This window comes from Aplysia californica, unplaced genomic scaffold (genome assembly GCF_000002075.1).
Source record: "Aplysia californica isolate F4 #8 unplaced genomic scaffold, AplCal3.0 scaffold00258, whole genome shotgun sequence".
Lineage (NCBI taxonomy): Eukaryota > Metazoa > Mollusca > Gastropoda > Aplysiida > Aplysiidae > Aplysia > Aplysia californica.
Genome location: NW_004797528.1, coordinates 649,177 through 672,929, shown reverse-complemented (window position 1 = coordinate 672,929; position 23,753 = coordinate 649,177). Strand labels below are relative to the sequence as shown.

The window sequence follows — 23,753 nt, the reverse complement described above, 5'->3', positions numbered from 1 at the left end:
GTGCTTTTTTTTAGTAGCTTAAGTAGCCTATCACAGAAGTGTGCTTAAGTAGCCTTTCACAGAAGTGTGTGTCTGTGGCGCTCCAGTGCAATCAAAATTCCAGAATTCAGTATCTCATAAGTTGGCAAGCCTGATGATTATTTGGAATAAGGACAAAACTTGACCCAAAATTACTTGAACCACGGGTTGGGTGAGTGCATGAAGAAAACTCAAAGGCACATCTTTTTACTTTTTTAACAGACTGATGGGATCTAAGTATTCTTAGTCTTTTTAGTGACCGTCTGGCATGCCTTAGTTAATATCAGAATCCATAAAAACGAATGGTTTTTCATTTAGAGACTGGACAATGTGGAAGTTCAACCTAAAATAGGGAAACACTTTGCCATCTTGGACAATTTTGACTGTATGTTGCAATGTCTTGATGATTAATTTATTTTAAATGCTGCAAGAACTTGTTTTTTGGGGATGCTTGCTTTACTTTCATCTTTGATTAATTATTTTTGTATCAAGGAGTGTATTTTGCACTGCAATTCTAATTTTTCATCCCATCATCGAATACTAGTTTATATCAATGAATTTCCTTTGATTTGTTGTTCATCATTTGATTTACTATTGATTATACTGAATGTGTGCTAATATTTTTTAACAGGATGCAGCCAACACTCATTTTACCAAAGCAATGCAGCTGATGCTGAAAGATTCTGTTGTGGTAAGAAATTTCATTGGCTGCTTGGAAGAACTGACCTTCAGACAGAGTAGCAAACACTTGCAGCATCGTATGTTTATGTTTCAGAAGGACAGTGTTTCTTTATGTAGGCCAGTTGTATTAACTTTACAAATAGAATTTTTCATTCTTGCAACTTTTATCATAATGTGCATCTCACATTATTTCAGGTTTCACTAAACTTGTATTTGTAATTTATTTGTGTATGAAGACTAGTTTAGCTACAGTATAATTTGATACAGGCTCCTTTATTTTAATTGCTCTTAGAAGTTACAAAATCATGAAGCCTGTAGATGTCATAGTTTTATTTAGAATTTAGTTATTTGAAGTGCATGTCTGTTTCTGATGAGAGCTTTCAGGACTTCTGGTTTAATCTATTATTTGAATTTGTTTAAAGAACTTTGACCATCTCATTAGTTGTATTTTTTAAAATACTGCTGTTCCACTGAATTTATTGAAGTCAAATACAAATAAAAACTAAGTCAGTATTCTATGTTCCTGTGATTTATCTTTTCAGAGGCGCTCTGCCAGACACAATGTCCAGTACATGGAAAACCTCAAGGTTGCAGTTGAGGTAGGATGATTAAAATTTGTTTAAGTTGTTGAGAAGCACATGGATGCTATAATAATCACTTTGTGCTAGGAAAGTGAGTGTGACAGACAGAAATTGCGCTCTCTTAGGACAGGAAAGAAGTAAAACTTTTTAACAAAATGGAGAGTATTGTTATTCTTGAGTGCTCTTTGGATTATGAAAGCACATATTTCTTGTGCCTAAATGCCATCGGGTGACGAGGATTGAAGGTACTTTCGTCAAGCCTCCAGATTTCCTCTTTAAAGTCCCTTTCAACTGAAATGATAAGAGTTTCTTTTGTTATTATTGGTTTCGATGAGATAACCGCAGAGATTAAAAAAAATATAATTCTACTTGGTGCCATGACTTAGAAGTTGTGTGAGAATAATGGTAATTAGTGGCGAGTCATTAATAATAATTTTTTTTGTTTTGCCCATTCAGACATATGTGATGAATGCCATCCACAAACATCTGTTTCGAGTTATCACGGCTACATTTGCAACTCAGGATGCGGAGATCAATAAAATCACTCGTAATCTGGTCAGTCTGCAGCTCACAGACCTTGGAATCAGGAAAGTATTCAAGTAAGAGATTTCTTGTTTTCCTTGGATGTTGGAGTATTCTGTAGTCTCTCTGTTCTTCTATTGGCTATGTTTTCATCGCATTTCACTTTAGGCATCGATTTATATTTACTTATGAGACACGTTGATTGGGATTTTACTGCTTTCACTAGGATCAAAGAACTTTTGTAAAAATCGGGGAAAGCAGTTTGTGTGAATTTTTAAAAAGTTAGATCCTAGCCTCATGGATGCTGTGGACGCCTGCAAAGTTTCAGAGGTGTGGGTTAGGTAATAAGGAAGGAGTTTGTGCACAAAGCCTCCCAAGTTCACTTTTATATATATAGATATCCTCACTATGTTGGTAATTGTACTGGATCCACGAAGAACAATTTTGAATTTTACTTTGAGTTAATTGAAATACTCAAAAAATTGTACTTCAGCTCAAGTAAAGTAAGTTCAAGATTATAACAGTTCTGTGCACTTTACTCTTTTAGTCACACCTATGTTGTTAACTTGACCCCATTTTACAAGCCTGGTCAGGAAGAAAGACATTTTCTACATTTTCTGCTCAAACGCTTTTTCCTAGTTTTGTCCTATTTCTGTCTCTGCTCTCAGCCAAAACATTCCTCCAGCTAAAAAAGAGTTGAGTCGTCTCAACCGATACAGCACCCCAATGGGGAGACTCTTCTGTGTTAAGCGTGTGGTGGCAGCCCTCACCAAGCCTCCCAAACAAAACGGCAAGGAGGATTCTAAAGGTTAGGTTCAGTTTTGTCGTCAGTTTGTTTTTGTGCTTGTTTAGCTGCTTCTCTGCTCATATCTAGAATGTTTTTTATTTATTTCTTCTAGAAAGAGAGTCCATTATTCTTTTATGTTTGTTTGTATACATGGAACAATGTGTGTATGATAATGTGAGGATTGTTTTGCATGAAAGTGATATTATTTTGCCCTCTAGGTGAGATCAAACTGATTCCTCACGTGTTGTATAAGTTTGCTGGTTAGACAAGCTAACTTTTACTTACACACTGTAGTAAGAGCTTAACTTTTTGAAAATTTTGTTCAATTATTTCTGTTTTTTATTTTATATTTAAGGTAATGGTGTTACACATGTTAGTCAAAATATCCTATAGTTATCAATATATTTCCAGAAAGAACAGTGGACCAGTACCCTTTTTTTTTCCCATTGGTTCACTAGGTTAAGATAAGTTGATTTTTCTTTTCGGCACTCAGAATGCATATTTTCAACTGTACAAAAAAACCAAGAAATGGCTTTGCAGGTCTGCAGAAATGAGAAAATAATGTATTTTTTAGTTTACATGGTCTTGCTAAGCCATCAAGCTTTCGGAAAATGTACAGTTAAAGAACACTTGAAGTCAGTTTCAAAATGTTTTCATGGATTTTAAGACCCATGACAAAAACGCTAAAAGTTCCTTGACACTAAAGAACTTAACTCTTGACACTTGGCAAGTTAATGAAGAGTTTCAGACTATACAATCTTCTCTTTCAGTTGAAGATTCGTTAAATGATATGAATAGGCTTTTAACACTTTTCCATCACAAGGCTCATAGAGTAAAAACCTTTGTCATCACAAGGCTCATATAGTAAAAACCTTTGTCATCACAAGGCTCATATAGTAAAAACCTTTGTCATCACAAGGCTTATATAGTAAAAAGCTTTGTCATCACAAGGCTTATATAGTAAAAACCTTTGTCATCACAAGGCTTATATAGTAAAAACCTTTGTCATCACAAGGCTCATATAGTAAAAACCTTTGTCATCATAAGGCTTATATAGTAAAAACCTTTGTCATCAAAGGCAAAGGCATTTTGGGGAAAATCCAAAGAAACTGGGTGGTGAACATCGCAGATGGGCGAGATGTGACGGCAGAGTGTGAAAATCTGTTTATTTGAGATGTTTAATACTGAAGTTAACGGGGCTGTCATTTGTTCTGAGAAAATCCTATCCGCCATGACTGTTACACTGGTTGTTCTGAGAAAATCATATCCGCCATGACTGTTACACTGGTTGTTCTGAGAAAATCATATCTGCCATGACTGTTACACTAGTTGTTCTGAGAAAATCCTATCCGCCATGACTGTTACACTGGTTGTTCTGAGAAAATCCTATCTGCCATGACTGTTACACTGGTTGTTGTGAGAAAATCCTATCTGCTATGACTGTTACACTGGTTGTTCTGAGAAAATCATATCTGCCATGACTGTTACACTGGTTGTTCTGAGAAAATCATATCTGCCATGACTGTTACACTAGTTGTTCTGAGAAAATCATATCTGCCATGACTGTTACACTGGTTGTTGTGAGAAAATCCTATCTGCCATGGCTGTTACACTGGTTGTTTGTTTTTTTGTAAACTCAATTTTGTAGACACGGCCGAAATGATGACAACAGATGATCTGCTCCCAATCTTGATCTTCCTTATCATCAAATCAGAAACACCAAACTGGTGAGTAGAATATTATAATTTGTCACACATATTCTGTCTCTCCCTTGCCTTTTAACTCCACGAGGAGTGTAAGACCATCAACTATTCCCCTGCAAAGATGTCTGTTTGTATGTGGAGGTGGAGTCCTTCCAATCTGTCCCCGTCGTTTTAAGCAGGAAAAATTCTGAAATTATGCAAACTGAGCCCAAAAATGTGAAATTATGCGATTCTGTTAATTTTAACAAAGAATGATAAAGGAAAATAATCAGAAATAATGCTAAAAATGATCAAATTTTGCTGAATTATGTGGGGTGCATAAAACCACGGAGACAGCAATTCATCTTGTAATTATTTTGCTGTTTGGAAATGAAAATGTCCTAACTTGTGTGTGAACTTTGAAACTCAGAGATGACGGGAAGACCCTTGCACATACCACAGTAAAAGAAATTGATGGTCAATCATCTTACCAGCTGTTCAACTGAAGGGTCACTAACCTGAATGGAAAACCCACTTGGTCAGCCAGATCATTGAACATTACCATTTCAGCACTTGTTTCTGTAAGCTCAAAACACTGTCCTTCACAAACTTCATCATTGCCAATAGCAGCTAAGTACCCATTTCTAGATAAGAGAATTAGGGAAGAAAAGGTAAAAAAAAGAGGCAAAAATGGTTTTGCAAAAGATGCAGTTTCTTACCCACTGGAGCTGGGAATCAAACCCTAATTATTCTGTTCCCGTCGTTTTATGCAAGAAAAATTCTGAAATTATGCAAACTGAGCCCAAAAATGTGAAATTTTGCGTTTCTGTTAATTTTAACAAAGAATGATAAAGGAAAATAATCAGAAATTATGCAAAAAATGATCAAATTTTGCTAAATTATGCGGGGTGCATAAAACTCCGGGGACAGATTATTACATCTGCTAGTCTGACACACTCTCCTCTGGACCAGAATGACTCTGAGAAGTTGGCACGACCTGTCACTTTTTTGTCGCTCAATAAAGCTTTGTTTTTCTTTAAAGAGAACTAATCCTTTGTAGTAATCGCTTTCTTTTCCCCTTTAAATTTAAAGGTTAATTGAGTGAATGAATGGGCGAATCAGTTTTTGAGACATTTCATATCTTTCTGGGTGTAATAAGTTTTCATTCATATTTTCATGTGTCTATTTTTTCCTATTGTCCTGCAGGATGGCAAACCTGGTGTACATGAGGCATTTCCACTTTGCAAAATCTTCGGATGATGATGAGTTTGGGTAGGTTGCAATATTGTGTCTTCTTTTTTTTTTTTTGTTTCTTGTGATATGCGCTATAATTCAGTATTTAGTCGTGGGTGGTTGGTGGGTGCTGTGGTGTGGTTTGCCCCTTCTTTCCTATCAAACTTCTATCATCCTTATCTCTGCTCCTTCTTTTGTGTTTGTAACTCTCTTGTCACACCTCTAACCTTCAGCACATTGTATTGCAAGTGCCATAACACGTTTACTAAATCAAACAATATTTGGGCATGATTCTTTTACTTCATTTTGATATCTGCTGTGTATTTATAAACAATATGACAGTTTGTCTTAAAGTTGTTTCATATTGCCATGTTTCTACTTCTGATTTGCATTGTTTCTCTGCAGATTTTATCTGGCTTCTATTGAAGCGGCCTTGGAGCACATACGCAGTGGGAATGTGAGAGATGAAATCAAACCTCTTAAGGTGAGTTGTCCAAGGATGTTGAATCTTATGTTATTGTTGTTTTGCTCCTTGCACAGTGGGCTCAGTTTGTGTTCTTATTGTGTCATATCTGGATTGTATTTGAGGTTCACTCATGTTTAACCCTATCCGTATGCCCAGGGGTCATTTTGTAACAACCCCCCCCCCCCCCCCCCGGATTGTATTCTTCACATTTTAGAATACTTCTAATACGAAGATCTATTTGAAACTTTCAGTATTTCTCAAAAGATCATTTTGACAGACTGCTATGCAAAACATACGGATCGGATAAAGGAGTAAATTTCCTTTTTGGAAAGTGGTGGCACAGAGTTCCCAAGGTTATATGGATACAATAGTAAAATACAACTATAATTTGCTCAGGTTTTCTGTATTTCTGGTACTAGCGTAGGAGGCATTGGTCCCTTTACCTTCTTGGACAAGGGAGGACAACTTGAACTGCAGGGTATAGGTTTGCATTTGAAAAGCAGTGGAGAAGTGGAATAGTTTAAGAATAGCATCTTGGCTGTCTGTGTAACATAGGAACTTCATCCCTCCTTAGAACGGGAGAAATGTTCATCTGCTTTCATAATCCTGTCCCCATCGTTATGCGAGGAAAATTCTGAAATTATGCAAACTGAGCCCAAAAATGTGAAATTATGCGATTCTGTTAATTTTAACAAAGAATGATGAAGGAAAATAATCAGAAATTATTAAAAAAATAATCAAATTTTGTTAAATTATGCAGGGTGCATAAAACCACAAGGACAGATAATCAAGTGCATCTTCAAAAGCAGTACGCTTGCAAAGGGAAGACTGCTATGTTTTGTCCACCCCAAAATAGGCCATTGTAATGTACACATACCAGTCAGTTACTCAGTAAGGTAAAGAACACTTCATTGACTCTTCTCTAGCTCTTCTTCTATTCTAAAGCAGAGCGACATATCTGACAGCAGGTTTGACTGTATATTGTTGTCAAGTGTTTCTTGTATCCAGAATACACACAAATGAAGTTTGGCTTACCATATCTCCTTACTTTCTTGCAGCGTGAGAGGTGGAACAGCATCGTGGTCACAGATGTTGCTGACAGTTCAGCCTCGTCATCTAACACAGTGTCTTCAGCCACCGGCACCCCCAGTCGTCAGGTGTCCCAGACATCCGTTATTGATGAGTTTTTTAAAGTAGGTCACTAGAATGGTGATGTGATGAAGTTTTTAGGGCTTTTTTTGTTTGTTTGTTGTTTTTAAAAATTTAATCTCAAAGTGGAGTTGATATTAACTCAAAGGTCCAGCCTTTGAAATTATGTTTGTTGCTCACATTTGCTTTTCTTGTATTGTTTTGTTGTTTCAAATGTTCAGGTTTCATTTTGCCATTTCTTTTGAGGCTGTTGTGATTTTCTGTATGGTAAATTGAGCTCTTCTCCACAGAGTAAGGAATTTGATATATTTATGTAGGTACGTTATGGATGGAACTTTGGTTTTTAAAAAACTTGACAACCTCTTTGGGAAAGCATATATTAAAACAGTTGCCTTGTTTGGTTCATAAAAGTTAGATTGTTTGTTTGTAGAAATATCAAACAAATGTCTTTGCTCTGTCTGCCTTCATTTCAAACTGATAATGTTGTTTTTCTTGTCTTTTAATTTCTTTTCCATGTTTTCTTTGTGTCCTTTGATTTCAAAACTGCTGTATTCCTTATCTGCATTGTGTTGCAAGTGTCGTAAAACTCTTACTAAAGCTAAAACTAAAAAGATGCTGCAGATATACTCCTTCTGATTTTTTAGAAATCTTGTGGGTATCGTTTTATTTTGAAACTTCTGTCTTTTCTGTACAGTATATTGTTGAGTGATGAGAGATATGTGGGTGGTTGGTGGGTGCTCTGGTGTGGTTTACTTCTTCTTTCCTATCAGATATCTATTGTCCTTATCTCCCCTCCTTTTTTGTGTTTGTTACTCTCTTGTAACACCTCTGATCTTCGGCACTTATATGACCTTATTGTGTTTCAAGTGCTGTAAAACTCTTTCTAAATAAAAAAAAAAAAGATATGTAAGGCAGATTTGTGTTTTTACAGTTTGACGTAAATGTCTTGTCTTTTCACCGTAGTACGTGGAGTCGGGCGATGAGAAGATGGTTCAGCAGATGTTGGAGAAGCCACACCGCAGCAGTGAGGAGCTCCACTTGAAGCTGTGCCACCCGCTGTGCGCCTGCGATAAATGCGACAAACTGATGGGCAAGCTGCGGAACGACTCAGAGCTTGTCACCGCCTACACCCGTGACAATCGGGGCTACACTGGTAGGTCGAGCTGGCCAGCGATTACGGGTTTGAGATTTTAGTTTGAATTTTATGTCTTTTTCAGATGAGTCATGTGAGTGGTTGGCAGGTGCTCTGGTGTGGTTTGCTTCTTCTTTCCTATCAAACGTCTGTCGTCCTTATCTCCCCTTCTTCTTTTTTTATGTTTGTTACTCTCTTGTAACACCTCTATTCTTCTGGCGCTCCTATGACCTTATGCAGTTGTGAGCGCCTTAAAACCTCTACTAAAACTAAAACTAACTAAAAAGACGAGTCATGCGATGTGGCAGGGAAGAGGTATTATTTCTACTTTCTAGATTTTCTTCATATTTTCAATAAGGAATAATTTTTAAAGCTCTGTAGAAATAGACTAAGATGACCACCCATTGTGGAGGAAAAAAGTGGTTGTGTTAGACTGGTGGACATCGTGGACAATGTCATTCCCCTCGGGGCAGTGCCACTGACTGAAGTGTCTTTAGGCCATTCCCAAAGGGGGGACATTTCTCGTTCAAGCACAGTAGAATTGTAAATGGGCTGATTCATCTTGTCATGCTCATAACTGTGCCTGATCTACAACAGGGAACTGCTGCTTTTTCTTTCCTAATCCTTACTATTGGCATTTCCTCTACTTCTTTTGTATGTCTGTCACTCTCTTGTGACCTGCTATTTCCGGGGTGCCTTGATAGTCGAAGCAGACTTTGTGCTGTTGAAGCTAGAGAGGTGAGCAGAGTAAGTCTGATTCCCTGTAAGGACTTTTTTGTTGACACCCACCCCTCTATGCTCATATGACCTTTTGCAGTTGCGAGCGCCGCAAAACCCTCTACTATAACTAACTAAAAGTGTCATTCCAAGTTTTAAGATACGCATGCGTATATTAGTGTGTTTTGTTTTAGTAGAGGTTTTACGGTGCTCGCAACGGCATAAGGTCGTATGAGCGCCAGAAGATTAGAGGTGTTGCAAGAGAGTAACAAACATAAAAAAGAAGGTGGGGAGAAAAGGACGATAGATGTTTGATAGGAAAGAAGAAGCAAACCACACCAGAGCACCCGGCGACCGCCCACATATTTTGAGGTAAAATTGGATTGACTTTGTGATGGTCCTCAATGTAGTTTAGCTTCCTTCTAATGGAGCTATCCGCACACAACCAAGTTTTATGCTCTAACTTTATTTTCAGGTCGTCTTTCCTCGTCAGTGTTCAGTTATTTAACTCCTTTTTCTTTTACTTTTAATTTTAAAAATCCTTTTGGCTAACGTGTGATCTGAAGTGGCTAGAACTTTTTTGCGTTTTTTACAATGATATGTATATATATATATTCTAGTCTGCTCTTCAGTGTATACATGATCTGATAATTAATGTTCAAAGGAATGTAATGTTGAAATGGACAAAACACCCAACGCATACTGGTAGTGAATAATTTCTCATGTAGTCATGGTAACAAAGTACTCTTGGATGATGTTTTCATTTTTTTCCTAATCTAATTTTTTTGGTAAAGCGGGTCTAGGTCTTTTCATAGTAAAACAAGAAAAAGAAAAGTTTTACATGCTGTCAGAGTTTGTTTTAAAAATGTGAGACCTTACACAACATTTACAAGAAGAAGTAGTAGGACCTACCAGTGAACATCCTGTTTCCCCAAGGTAAAATGAAGAGAGTTGTGTGTGAAAGTTGCTTTAAAGTTCCTCCCCTCCCCCTCCTCCCCCTTCTTTTTCTCTCCTAGCTCTGCATATGGCAGCGTACTACGGCCAAGGACTTCTCATTGATCTCCTCATCCAGAACAACGCCGTGGTGGACGCCACCGACTACCTGGGTCAGACCCCCCTGCACCTGGCCTGTCAGAGAGGTTACCAGAATGTTATGGTGAGTCGCACACTGGCCAGCAAACGGGCAGTGGGTGGTTGGCGGGGTAATGTTTGTGTCTGATGTATGAAATGTAAAAATGGGAATGAACTATGTTGCGAATGTTGAAAGAACGATTCTTTAATATCACAATTATTTCCCCTTCTGGATGTGTTACACCTTGTCTCGTTTTGAATACACACGAGATTTCAGTGCAAACTAAACTAAATAAATCACTTCACCGGCAGGTAGGCAAGAGAGCGGTTGTGTTTTGTTTTTCTTTCAAGTATTAATCTTTTTATAATGTGAGGCCATATGCAGCCGTCACAGGCAGGTGCTGTGGTGTGGTTTGCTTCTTCTTTCCTATCAAACATCTATCATCCTTATCTCCCCTTCTTCTTTTTTTTATATTTGTTACTCTCTTGTAACACCTCTAATCTTCTGGCGCTCGTATGACCTTATCCAGTTGCGAGCACCGTAAAACCTCTACTAAAACTAAAGCAAATCATATGAGGCTTCACGAATTAAATACTGAAACCAAGAGAGAAGCCGGCAATCTGTGCACATCCACAAGTGGAAGTGTTGCCTTAAATTGTTCGAAATGTGGCAAACTTTTCTATGCCAGAATTGGTCTCATCAGCTAATTCTTCTATTTCGCTGGAGAAATGTTTCTCCTCTACGGTGCATTGGTCGTCGTCAGATATTGACAACTAATGTGATAAGAGTAAGAATCCAGACCTACCGAGTACTCCGATAAAATCGGGGCTCTCTGTTTTTTGTTGTTGTTTTTTTAATAGCCTTCAAAGAACCCTGATCGGAACTGCATAAAGTCTTATTTTTTCCTTGAAATCTGTTTCCTGTACTCGTATGTGACTTATCTTTAATGATGTGAAAAGAAATTTTTTTAGATTGCTTTTCTTTGCAACATTGGAGCAACTGATCACGAACGGCTTGAAAATGCACCTTTTTGTTTCCAGTATTGGCATGACTTATAAAAAAATGTACATTTTTATTTGTGTGTGATTGCTATACATGTTTATTTGCCACTCATAATGTGTTACGTAATCTTTATTTTACTGGGGTTCTGGAGTTTTCTCCTAACATCTTTTTTTTTTTTTTGGGGTGGGGGTGAGGATTTTGAGGAAAACTCCTATTTTTGGTCATATAATGGTTGACAGGTCTAGGAATCCCCTTGTTCAGTGCTGGATTTGTTTACTTTTGTTACCCCTGACCTCTGACTGTGGGTGGTTGGCGGGTGCTCTGGTGTGGTTTGCTCCTTCTTTCCTATAAAAAAATCTATCTTCTACATCTCCCCTCCTTCTTTTTTGTGTTTGTTACTCTCTTGTAACTCCTCTAATCTTCGGCACTTATATGACCTTATTGTCTTGCAAGTGCCGTAAAACCCTTACTAAAACTAAACTGACCTCTGACTTGTTGATTTATGCTGTATTTGTTGCCTGTAAGTTTTAGCTGCCTCTGACCTTCACTTTCTTGTCCTGTGTAGCTGCTGTTGCTTCACTTTGGCGCTGACGTCATGGCTCGGGACAACGAAGGGAACAGTCCGCTACACCTGTGCTGTGCTAATGGACATGAGGATGTAAGTAGCTGCTATTCTAGAATTTTGTTCTCGTAAGGTCAAAGGTGAGGCAGGGGTAGGCTACGGGAGACATGGAAGAGATGTGTGGAAAGGGACAGGAGAGAGATGAAGCTCACTCAGACCGAGCTAGGAAGGATGGCCCAGGATAGAGATAAATGGAAGGAGCTTGTATGTGGCCTATACCCTGCTAGAGGTGAAAAGCATTGATGAAGGTCAAAGGTAAAGGTCATATTTAAATTTTCATTGATGTCATAAACATAGAGTTTTTGTATAATCTGAATGGCAAAATTAGACTACTTTTTGATCCATTGATTCAGACAGCCCATTTTAATGCAGTAATTAACTCAGACAATCATTTTTGCTGTAGGACTAGGTTTTTCATTACAGTGAAACAAAACGTAATTTCTCCAAAACCAACAGTAGTAAATATTAAGTAATGTAGGCCTATATGTTGTTAGAGATCCAGTAGCATCTGAGCGTTGACTCTTCTGCATGATGCCATTCTGTAATAGCTGCATCTGTTCTAATTGTTGTTTTTAAGAAGTAATATATTAATAGGGAGAAATCTGTGAACAATTTTCTCCTAAGTAATATATTTTAACTTAAGAGAAAATTCTATCATAATGTCTCACGAAGCAGATTCAATGAGATCACCATGTCTAGGCTGTATGCTTTGATTTACAAAAAATTATTTCCATTTGATGATTTGTTCTGTCTGGGGTTTTCGATGGGTACTTTGTTTTATGTGTAATGGTGTGGAGAGTTCAATGTTGAAAAATAAAACTTGTCAATCAGTGCTGTTTAAATCTGAAAAATTACTGTTTAAATTGAGTCTTTAAAATTATAAATCTATTTGTCCTCAGTGTGTGAAAGCTCTTGTTTTTTATGATGCCTCTTTGAGAAAAATGCAAATCAATACAGCAAATGAGTTTGGAGACACTCCCCTTCATCTGGCCGCCAAGTGGGGATATGGTATGTAGCCTGCACTTCTATAATATTAACTCTTTATCTCGGGTATGTACACTTCTATAATATTAACTCTTTATCTCCGCTATGTACACTTTTATAATATTAACTCTTTATCTCCGAGGGGGGTAGACCCATGACGCCGTGGCCCTTTTTTGGTACTTAATCTAAAAATGACAAAAACATCAATAAATGGGTCATTAAATGGAAACTAGCAAAACTATTTTGATAGTTTTTCATCTAATGAATGAACTTCTGGTATAAAAGAGACCTGTTTCCGGCTATCGCCGAAAAATAATGTGATGTCGAAGTCGACGTAAAGGAATGTGCCCGAGCCATCAGCGGTTCACCGGCACCGTGGTTCGGACCGCGAGCCGCTGGGAGCGGCTTGCCGGAGATAAAGAGTTAAAAGTGATGAACCAGTAAACTCTTATTTTGTTATTTGTCTCAGAAAGTTACTCTGGAAGCCTGATAGAGATGTAAGTTCCAGGAAACATGATATTCATTCATCCTCTCTTAAGTATAACTTGCCTCTTGAATTTCTAACTCGCAACATTTGTTATAGAGCATCAATTTTTCAAGTGTTGATGATTTCCTGTGACTAATTATTTGTGCTATATCAACTGCTTACAGTAAGGCTCTGCCACACGCTATGAAAAGTGAGATATAGCAGAATCTTATACTGAGCAATATGTGTGTCATATTAACATATTTGTTTGTGGCACATAGGCCTACATTAACTTTAACAAGAAAAGAACCCACACTTTTTACAAGTGAAGTGGCACAAATTTTAAAACCTTCAGAATTGTAAACCTAAGTGACATTTGGCTTGATTTGCTAGCATGAATTTATTTTCATCTGTGGTTAAATAAATATGAATAATTCAAGGCTAATGCATTTAATGTATTGTGAGTCGGTTTGTAATACTTTAAAATGTGTTTCCTGTAATCAGATGCATTGTGCTTTGAAAGTGTCTCAAGAAATGATCAAGTTGATTGAAATAAGGATCGTTGTTCGCTCAAATGGAGGAAGGCAAAAGTCTAGGAAATCTAAAAGCACACAATGTTTCAAGTGTTTCTAGTGGAAAAGCTTTTTCCTCCTCACTGATTGGATCATGTCTTCTCAATATCAATAGAGAAGAGATCACACGAAATATATATCATTTTGACAGACTTACTACGCATAGTTTTATTTTTCTATCATATCGGATCCCCTATAGTAACAGTTTTCCTGCTTTATCAATACCATGAACATGTATTAGCAATGCCAAGAGTTGTTTTCCACCTTGATTTGACACTTTTAAAAAATGTTACTACTGTGTGGTGAGATAAAAAATTAATTTCCAGTGTTGTGTCCCAATTTGGCGTAAACTGGGTGTTTTTAAAAAAAGCCATGGGACGTAAACTTATGATGGTTTGAAACATAGTTATAGCTTTCGTTTTCAGAATCCATTGTTAAAGCTTTACTGGAAAACGGTGCGGATGCGACTTTATGCAACAGGAAAAGGCAAACTCCAGTGTCCTTAGCACAAAATGTCAAAGTTCAAAGATGGCTACAGATGGCAGCTGATGGTCAGGATCTGCAACCTATTCGACCCATGGTACATTTTTGCTTATTTTTATTATAAAAAAGTGTTTCAGTTTTCTCTTATTCTTCTTCATCTTTCTCTACCTGGTCTCAAGATAGCCAATGTTCAATACCCAGATTTAGTACATATCACTGTCCCTGTGGTTTTATGCACCCAGCATAATTTTAGCAAAATTTGATCATTTTTTTGCATAATTTCTGATTATTTTCCTTTATTATTCTTTGTTAAAATTAACAGAATTGCATAATTTCACATTTTTGAGCTCAGTTTGCATAATTTGAGAATTTTTCTTGCATAAATCGATGCTGGCTGATATCAAATTGTAATGTCTCCTGCTTTTACGTCAAAAGCAGTGTACTTTATTTGGAAGAATGTGACTGTCTCTCTTTGTTCCCTCCACCTATGATTGCTTTCTACTACGTGGAGTTGTGTGTAGCCTCTCATTTGACAATACCTACACTGAGACTCCCTGTTCTTTTCTTATTTGACTTTGTTATCCGACATTAGCAAAACATTGCATATTAGGCGCGGGGGGGGGGGGGATCATGAATGGAATTTGATGTTTTATAGAGGAGAATTAATTAAGAGCCTCTCTCAGCCCAACCAACAGCATCTATTTGAGGTAATCCATCTTAGACAGGTGGCCATTATACACGATTTCATTATAATGTAAGTAATGAACAAAGGAGGAAAAAGGAAGTGGTCTTTTGTACAGGTGATTGTCTTATACAGGTGGCCGTTAGCAGGTTCAACTGTGCGTTTTCAGATGCAAATTGCATCAAATTGCAGGATATTGGTGTTGGCAAATTCCTCTTGCCATAGAAACAGCAAGATCTGAGACTGTGGATCCCTATAAAGTGCCACAGGCAGAACCCACTGAAAATTGTGGCACAGTATGTTCCTCGACAACGGGCCTGCTACTCATTCTTGGGCCCGTTTCTGAAATCTACCTCACGCCCTTTCTTTGTCCTTATTTTGATTCCTCATTTTCTGTAGCAAAGAAGGAGCTAATACCTGAAAAGTGTACTTCTTTAGATGGGAAACACAATCCACAGAAAGATCCACACCTTTTGTCTCAAAGTATGATGAAATATCAGTACACATTTCTCTGGCATTTCTCTGTCCCCGTCCCCCCCCCCCTCCTTCTTTAGTGGTTTATATTGTTTGTCCTTTGTATGGCGTGGTTTACTCCTTCTTTCCTATCAAACATCTATTGTCCTTATCTCTCCTCCTTCTTTTTTATGTTTGTTACTCTCTTTTAACACCTCTAATCTTCTGGTGCTCATATGACCTTAAGCAGTTTCGAGCGCCGTAAAACCTCTACTAAAACTATAAAAACTTATTTATATATAGCATTTTTAGGTCTATTTATATGTAGTTTTGTTTACCTTGAGACCCAGGTCAGTAATTTCACTTTGAGCCTTGGAATACTTCTCTATTTTTTAGTACGTCAGTCCAAAGACAAGATCTAGGTCTTCCTCTTCCTCGTCGACTTCGACCTTTTCACACCACCAAAGTAGTCTCAACATTTATGAGCCAGAGAACAGTGCATCCATATTCCGAGTTGAAACTGCGTCTCTGGAAGCGGCTAATGAGTCGGAGAAAAGGAGGAAAAAAGAGAAGCTGTTTAAAGCCATCATTGAAGGAGATATTCAGCTGGTAAGTTGTGGGAATTTTTTCAGGCTGAAGGGCTAGAACTCAAATGGCGGCTGAATTGGAAAAATGAAGTAAAAGTAAAAGTGCATTTTTGTTTATTCATAAGTCTAGAGGCTCCCGTGGATGGCTCACAGTAATGTCAAACATATATATCGTTGATACTTTTAGTATTTGATCAATGTTCCCTTGGATGTGTCCTCAAGCAAAACATGATAACCCAAGCTTAGAAGACATCTGAGTCTAAATTTTAAATATCTTTAAAGACACAATTAATTACATCATTTTTATATCAGTAGATTCATGTTTGCTGAAATTTTTTGTAAATGACTATGTATCCATTTGTGTATTTTGTGAATTGCATTGTGTATATTATTCTATTATGTATTTGTATCATATTGTATGTGTTCATTTTGTAACGATGTGTAAGAGTGCGCGTGTGATAAGCAAGTAGGTGTGTGTGTGCGTGTGTTTGGCATGCATGTGTGTGCACATGTGTGCACATTTTCTTTAGTATCTCTCTGATTTTTTTGTTATCACAGTTTATTCGAAATACAGATGTATTGAACACTTCTGCCAACCGCTGACGTGTTTTAAATATGTGTCTCGAATCAGACGTTGGTAGATTTTTGGGCATGTGGAGTTTTTGGTATCATCTGAAATCTGATTTATTTGCCTTGTTTCCGATGAAATAAATATCCATTTCTCTTAAATAGAATTCAAAACATTTGCAATTGAAGGAAGTGAGGTGACCTGGTTTCAGTGGTAAAATTAGTGAGAGAATGGTGCCGAAAGTTAAGTATAGTAACTCCAATAGCTAAAGAGTCCTTGAAAACTGAAAAATGACAGATGTTGTGCCTTTAATCAATGTTTTTCAGTAAAATTCACATGGAAATGTTTTTTAATATATGGACAAAAGAAGTTAAGGCAAAAATAAAAAATAAAAAAATTAGTTTGGTATGGCATGTGACATGGATATACATGTTTTTCATTTGCAGGTGAAATTTTATCTGGGTGTTCAATCAAAGGTAGCAGATCCTGATGATGATGACGAGACTGACGTTGTTCTCCCAGGGTCGTCGTCGATCTCTGACATGTGTCACCCATTGTGCCAGTGTGGAAAATGTCGGGGGATAGTAAAGGTAGGAAGCTCTTGTAAAACAATATTGTTGATTTATTAACCCTATCCGTACGCCCTGGGGTCATTTTGTACCCCTGGGGTTGTATTCTTCACATTTTTTAAGACTTGTAGTATGAAGGTCTCTTTGAAACTTTCTATGTTTCTAAAATAAATCGTTTTTACAGGCTTCTATGCAAAGCGTATGGATCAGATTAACAAGTAATTTCCTCTTTGGAAAGTGGTGGCACAGAGTTCCCCACGTCGTATGGATACGATAGTAAAACAGGACGTACGGATAGGGTTAAGTGGTGGCACAGAGTTCCCCATGTCATCAGATGGGATGAAGATTGTTGTACTGAATCAATAGAATTACAATAACTTTAGCAATGCTGTGTGAAATTAAAAAGCTTCAGTTTTGCAGCTGTCAGAGATAGTGTAGTAAGAGACACTTTTAAGTTTTTATCTCCTCCGGTACTGGCTTGTTTTTTATGGTGTAGCTGAGCTTCTTAGGCAGATTTTAACCCTATCTGTACGTCGTGTTTTAATATTGTATCCATACTATATGGGGATCTCCTGTGCCACCACTTTCTAAAGAGGAAATTTACTGGTTAATCCGATCCGTAGGCTTTGCATAGCAATCTGTCAAAATGATTTTTTGAGAAATTTGAAAGTTTCAAAGAGATCTTCGTACTAGAAATATTCTAAAATGTGAAGAATACAACCCTGAGGGTACAAAATTACCCCAGGGCGTACAGATAGGGTTAAAGGATACTCTGGATTGTGCAGCTTCGCTCATTTTTTGTTTGCATGCAAACAGTAGTCGTCATTGTTTGTTAGCTGACTTGCTCCAAATCTACATCTCTCCACTCAACCACTCCCAAGCATCAGAAAGAGATTTTCTTTGTAGCTTGTCTTCTCTGAAAAAAACCTTCTGGCCAGCCTCTTTGAAAGCGGGTCTTTTCTTCACTAAGATGTGTTGGCTGTTCTTTTTTAGCAGTTTTTACTTCAAATTGTGAAATACGTCCCTTTTCCGTGCCTGTTGTACCTCTTAATGAGACGAAAGTATTTGGGTATTTGATATTTTTATGGACTTTACTTCAGGTCACACAGCGCTCGAAAGACAAGCTAAGTGTGAATGCAAAGACATCAACAGGTTACAGCCCCATTCACATGGCAGTTCTCCATAGCCACAGTGATATAGTGGCTCTGCTCATAGCTCTCAGAGCTGATCTCAGTGCTCACAACCATAAAAGCCTTACCCCTCTGCACCTGTCCTGCTGCATGAAAAACAGTTTGGTGAGGTCTTAGAGTTGTTGTTGTTGTTGTTGTTATCGATCCTTCTGTCCAATGCCATGTAGACATGGTGAGGTCTTAGGGATGTTATACTGACTTGACGCTTTTAATTTCATAATTTTTCCCTCCAGACCTGAAAGATTCTGTTCATCGATATGGTGCTTCAAAAACTTCAAAAAAATCTATTGTATCAGTTGATTAACCCTGTTTGACGGAATTACCGGTTTATCAGGAATACATGAAAACCTAACTGCGTTAAATTCATGGTCAATTGTTAACAGACAACTCTCTTGAAAAAAAATAGTGTCATATGTTAAAAGTAGTCAGTCTGTCTGCCCAAAACTTCATATTTCAGGTTCGGAATTGACCATTGCAAATAACTGGGTCTATTAAATAGGACTTGTGTTGTTTTTCTTTGAAAAATTGGATTTGTTTCAGCATGAAGTGAGGAAATGAGCTTTCTGTCAGGGAAGAGGGCTATGTCTCAATTGCTCGGCATTCAATAAGCTTGTGTAATGATGAAGAGTGGCTTGATTCAGGACTATGTGTACAGTAGTAACAGTGATAAAAGAAGTGAGGGTGCTGGTGATTTTGATTCAAATGGATGTAGATCATGTTCTGTATCTAGGGGTGGAAGAATGTAAAGGTGGTCTTGTAAAAGTTGGAGGGGATGGTACCAAATTTTGTTCAGTCTTTGTGAACATGTTAGACGGTTCTTTCCAATTATGATAAGACTGTTTACAAGCAGAATCTACAATGATAAATATAATCTCATTGACGTTCTCTCCCGTTATAGATTACTGACATGCTGTCTCATTGACGTTCTCTCCCGTTATAGATCACTGATATGCTGTCTCATTGACGTTCTCTCTCTTCATAGATCACTGACATGCTGTCTCATTGACGTTCTCTCTCGTTATAGATCACTGACATGCTGTCTCATTGACGTTCTCTCTCGTTATAGATCACTGACATGCTGTCTCATTGACGTTCTCTCCCGTTATAGATCACTGACATGCTGTCTCATTGACGTTCTCTCCCGTTGTAGATCATTGACATGCTGTCTCATTGACGCTCTCTCCTGTTATAGATCACTGACATGCTGTCTCATTGACGTTCTCTCCCTTTATAGATCACTGACATGCTGTCTTATTGACGTTCTCTCCCTTTATAGATCACTGACATGCTGTTGCGGGGTGGTGCAAAGTTGGATGCTCAGGATATGAATGGAGACACGCCTCTTCTGATTGCTTCCAGCAATGGGTTCATTAATGGTGTCAAGATGCTTATTCAGGTTGGTCGATCTGATCTCTTCAGTTGATGTAATATGATAGACTAACATTTTTTTTTTTTTTTTGGTTTTTGGTGTTGTAGAAAAGAACGTTATTATAAATTCAAGAATTTCTTTATTTCAATAATACTAAGACTCATCACACTGTCACAGCATGTGTCTCTATTAGTCTCTCTTTACGACTTCTTTTAGGTAGCGTAAACACAGCCTGGCGACCTTCCAAGCATGTGATTTCGGTGAAAGCGGGGTGATTGAGATCACTGTTTCTTTGCTCTTTCGCTATAAAACACTAAATGCTGTACACCTTGTAAAAGTTCAGTTTTTCCTCGTTACGATGTTGTAAGTTGTTTATATTTTAAATTTAGTTTCTGGTACGTACTTCTTTTGTGTAGCCTACTTTGAACACAAATTAAATGTCGTTGGTATCTGGCTAACTGTTCTTATCACTTTATGTTGTTTCTGTCACTCTTTTGTAGAATGTGCTCATAATGCTCCTTTTCCTTCTTGTCTGGCAGAACAAAGCTCGCTTGAACGTGACCAATGGGAGAGGGAACTCTGCTGTCCATGAAGCTGTCAAGCGAAATCAGTTGGAGGTTGTGAAACTGCTTCTGGAAGCGGGAGCGGAACCGAGGATCTCCAACAAACACGAGCAACTGCCGGTACACCTCACACAGGTGGGTATAGGGCTTCAAAGGTTAATGGAGGTACGGTGTAGTGAAGCGTGCCACTGGAAAGACATATTTCTTCTCATTGATAATACTGTCCCCGTCGTTTTATGCAAGAAAAATTCTGAAATTATGCAAAGTGAACCCAAAAACGTGAAATTATGCGATTCTGTTAATTTTAGCAAAGAATGATAAAGGAAAATAATCAGAAATTATGCAAAAAAATTATCAAATTTGCTAAATTATGCGGGGTGCATAAAACCATGGGGACAGATAATAATAATAATATTAATAATCCTCATTTATATTGCTATGGGTAAGAGCCTAGCTTGTGCATCATAATTTGAAAAAGTTGTTAATGAGTGGGCTAAAAACTTATCAACTTTTGCGCTTGAAACAACTTGATGTTTTTGATTTTCGTATTTTGGTGAAAAACCTGTCTTTAAGGCTCTGTTGATACTGCATCCAAAAGGAAATTGCTTCCCCAAAATCATGATATATAACAGGAGCCTGGACGTATGCCAACCAAAGCTTCTTGTTTATACAAAACAATAATTTGAGTTCTTTTTCAGGATCCAGCTATGCAAGCTCTCCTGATGGCTACTACGTTCAAACTCAATGAAGCTGAGGCAAAAGCTCAGAGGCAGAGACCAGTTATTACGCAAGATAGAAATGGTAAGCTTTCGGAGTCATTGACCTTACAGTCTTTTTACTTATATGTAATTCATTGAATACTGTCGGGCACGGAAAACACGAACTCCCAAATCTTGAAATCATGGATAACTCGTACAATAATATACCATTCCCCGACTGAACCACTGGGTTTTTGGTTTTTTTTCATTTTTCTCAAACACCCAAATTTGTCGAACAGCTTGTCTCGAAAAATTAAAATAAAAAAAACCTTAACATTTTTTCCTCTCCTTGTCTCAAAAATCACCCTCGCACACAATGAAAAACAACAAACCCATCATCATAGAGAGAGAGAATCAGATCACATGATGCCACCAAACCAGCCCCCTCACAGCTCGATATGCACACTTCTGGAGTGGGTGGTTGGTGGGTACTCTGGTGTGGTCTGCTTCTTCTTTCCTATCAAACATCTATCGCCCTTATCTCCCCTTCTTCTTTTTTATGTTTGTTACTCTCTTGTAACACCCCTAATCTTCTGGCGCTCATATGACCTTATGCAGTTGCGAGCACCGTGAAACCTCTACTAAAACAAAAAACACACTTCTGGTATCAAGATGCATCGTCGCACATTACCTATACCGGTAGTGTATATAGTATAAGGCACTAGAACTTCCTGCAGTCTAATCATGTTTGGGTGGGTGGGTGCAGGCTGGGGAGGTGTGATCTAAGACCGACCGTATAGTGCTGCATTGGGCTGTATGACATATAAATTATGTTCTCCTTTGTGTGTGTATGTATTTGTGTGTGTGTGTGTGTGTGTGTGTGTGGTTGTTTTAACATGAAGATATGGATTGGAAAGTGATTACTCACATTACACAGTGGGTGGTTGGCTGGTGCTCTGATGTGGTCTGTTTCTTGTTTCCAATCAAACATCTATCGTCCTTATCTCCCCTCCTTCTTTTTTGTGTTTGTTACTCTCTTGTAACACCTCTAATCATCTGGCGCTCATATGACCTTATGCAGTTGCGAACGCCGTTAAAACCTCTACTAAAAAAACATGACTCTTTTTCCTTTTTACTAGTATGTCATGGATACCAACTTAAGATTGTGGTTTTGTTCCTGTTGACTGCCCATGAGCCACTGCAGTGAAACTGGGATATAACGAAGTCGTCGGCAATGATGCTCTAGTGTGATTTGCTTCTTCTTTCCTATCAAACATCTATCCTCTTTTTCTCCCCTCTTTCTTTTTTGTGTTTGTTACTCCCTTGTAACGCCTCTAATCTTTGGCACTCATATGACCTTATTGTGTTGCAAGTGCCGTAAAACACTTACTAAAACAAAACAAAAAGTCATCAATGAATAACAAGCTGCATCACAGGGCCAAGTATATGGCGACGTCTGTTTTCACACACCAGCTCGCAGTTCATTATATATACATATATATATAGATTTACATCTATACTAGACTAGCCCTTCAAACGACTTCGTTGAATCTGGATTCACTCATTTATGTGTTTGTTAAATCCAAGTTCTTTTGTTTATTTTAAAGATTTTTTTAAACGTGACTTCTATCTCCTTTCTTTCATTGAATCCAAGTTCGTTGAATCTGAGTTCCACTGTATTATAAACCATGTGATTATTCCTTTGTTCTCAAGCTAATTTTTCTTTCATTCCTTTCTTCCCCAATCTAGAGAACAGAGTTTGTCAAATCACCATCAAAGAGTTGTTTGCTGCATTTGAGGAAAGTGACTTGCGCACCTTGAAAGCTCTCAACGAATCTGTACGCAGGTTTGATCGCACGTCGAGCCTAAGACGTGCTGAAACCAAAGACAAGAGCTCTCCCCACCTGAAGGATATCGCACAAGCTTATTCCATCAAGTCCTTCAACAGGGGCACATTACGCAAAGTTCAGTCTCTTGACAAAGCAGATCCTCTCTACATTTATTCTTTATCACAATCCAGAAGTATGGATTCACAACTCAGTAGCAGAATTTTGAATGATTCGCTAGAGAAATGTGAGACACAAGATGATTCACTTTTGAGAGTTGAAGGTGGGGATGGGTCTATAAATCCTCAAACCCCAACAGGATTCAGGGTTCTTCCTGAAAATGCTACGACCCCTTCTGGATTTTATTCAAGCTTTGAGGGGAGTATGTACGATGAGCAACTGACTCCTCTAGGAGACAACTTGCACTTGTCTCGTTTTGAAGAGGATTTTCTGTCCTCTGACTCAGGGAGTGAACAGGGCATCGCAGAAGCGCCGAACCCGAATCAAGAACCAAAGGGAACAGAAGAACAAATGTCAGACATATGTCTGTCGGACCCGTCAGAGGTGGAGGTTTCCCCACCGCAGGCAGAAGGAGATCTCCCGTCTCTGGCCAGCGCCATGGCCACTGCTCAGTTGTCTGGGAGTTGAAGAATTGTACTAAACCTTTCCCAAAAAGTTACCTTGTTTTTCTACCCCTCCACCCTCTTTTTGACTTTTTTTTTTTTGGGGTGACTTTAACTTTTGAAGGAGAACCGCAGCTGGCACACAAAACTCAAAATTTTGTGGACAGGTTTTTCTTTTAATTTGGAATTCTTATTGATAATAATAATGATATAATAATAGAAATAATAATAATAATAATAGAGATAATATATAATAATAATAATAATAATAATAATAATGATACTAATGATAATATTGGAAATTTCTAATTTATGACTCAGTGCTTTGTTGTTCATGCACTTAAGACATTAAAGAGCTATTTTATAATTGATTCTAGCTTTAACAGTTTGCCAAAGTACCATTAAGTTTATTAATAGTGGTGTGATGTGTTCTTTTTCGGTTTTTCTTAAGATCAA

At 37.9% G+C, this 23,753-nt stretch overlaps 1 protein-coding gene across 1 annotated transcript in view; it reads left to right on the top strand.

Annotated features, from left to right (window-relative positions):
* Positions 1-23,506, top strand: part of LOC101857257 (ankyrin repeat domain-containing protein 27) — a 30,751-nt gene extending 7,245 nt beyond the window's left edge. Inside the window, exons 7-26 of the mRNA XM_005100731.3 lie at positions 650-709; positions 1,242-1,298; positions 1,737-1,879; positions 2,471-2,610; positions 4,238-4,316; positions 5,478-5,543; positions 5,910-5,988; positions 7,029-7,163; positions 8,083-8,272; positions 9,985-10,124; positions 11,608-11,700; positions 12,564-12,672; positions 14,112-14,266; positions 15,701-15,913; positions 16,906-17,049; positions 18,129-18,323; positions 19,495-19,614; positions 20,127-20,285; positions 20,849-20,951; positions 22,598-23,506. Of these exons, the coding sequence (XP_005100788.1) occupies positions 650-709; positions 1,242-1,298; positions 1,737-1,879; positions 2,471-2,610; positions 4,238-4,316; positions 5,478-5,543; positions 5,910-5,988; positions 7,029-7,163; positions 8,083-8,272; positions 9,985-10,124; positions 11,608-11,700; positions 12,564-12,672; positions 14,112-14,266; positions 15,701-15,913; positions 16,906-17,049; positions 18,129-18,323; positions 19,495-19,614; positions 20,127-20,285; positions 20,849-20,951; positions 22,598-23,322 (3,105 nt within the window). The 3' untranslated portion in view covers positions 23,323-23,506. The remainder of the gene's footprint in view (positions 1-649; positions 710-1,241; positions 1,299-1,736; positions 1,880-2,470; positions 2,611-4,237; positions 4,317-5,477; positions 5,544-5,909; positions 5,989-7,028; positions 7,164-8,082; positions 8,273-9,984; positions 10,125-11,607; positions 11,701-12,563; positions 12,673-14,111; positions 14,267-15,700; positions 15,914-16,905; positions 17,050-18,128; positions 18,324-19,494; positions 19,615-20,126; positions 20,286-20,848; positions 20,952-22,597) is intronic.
* Positions 23,507-23,753: the final 247 nt, after the last annotated feature.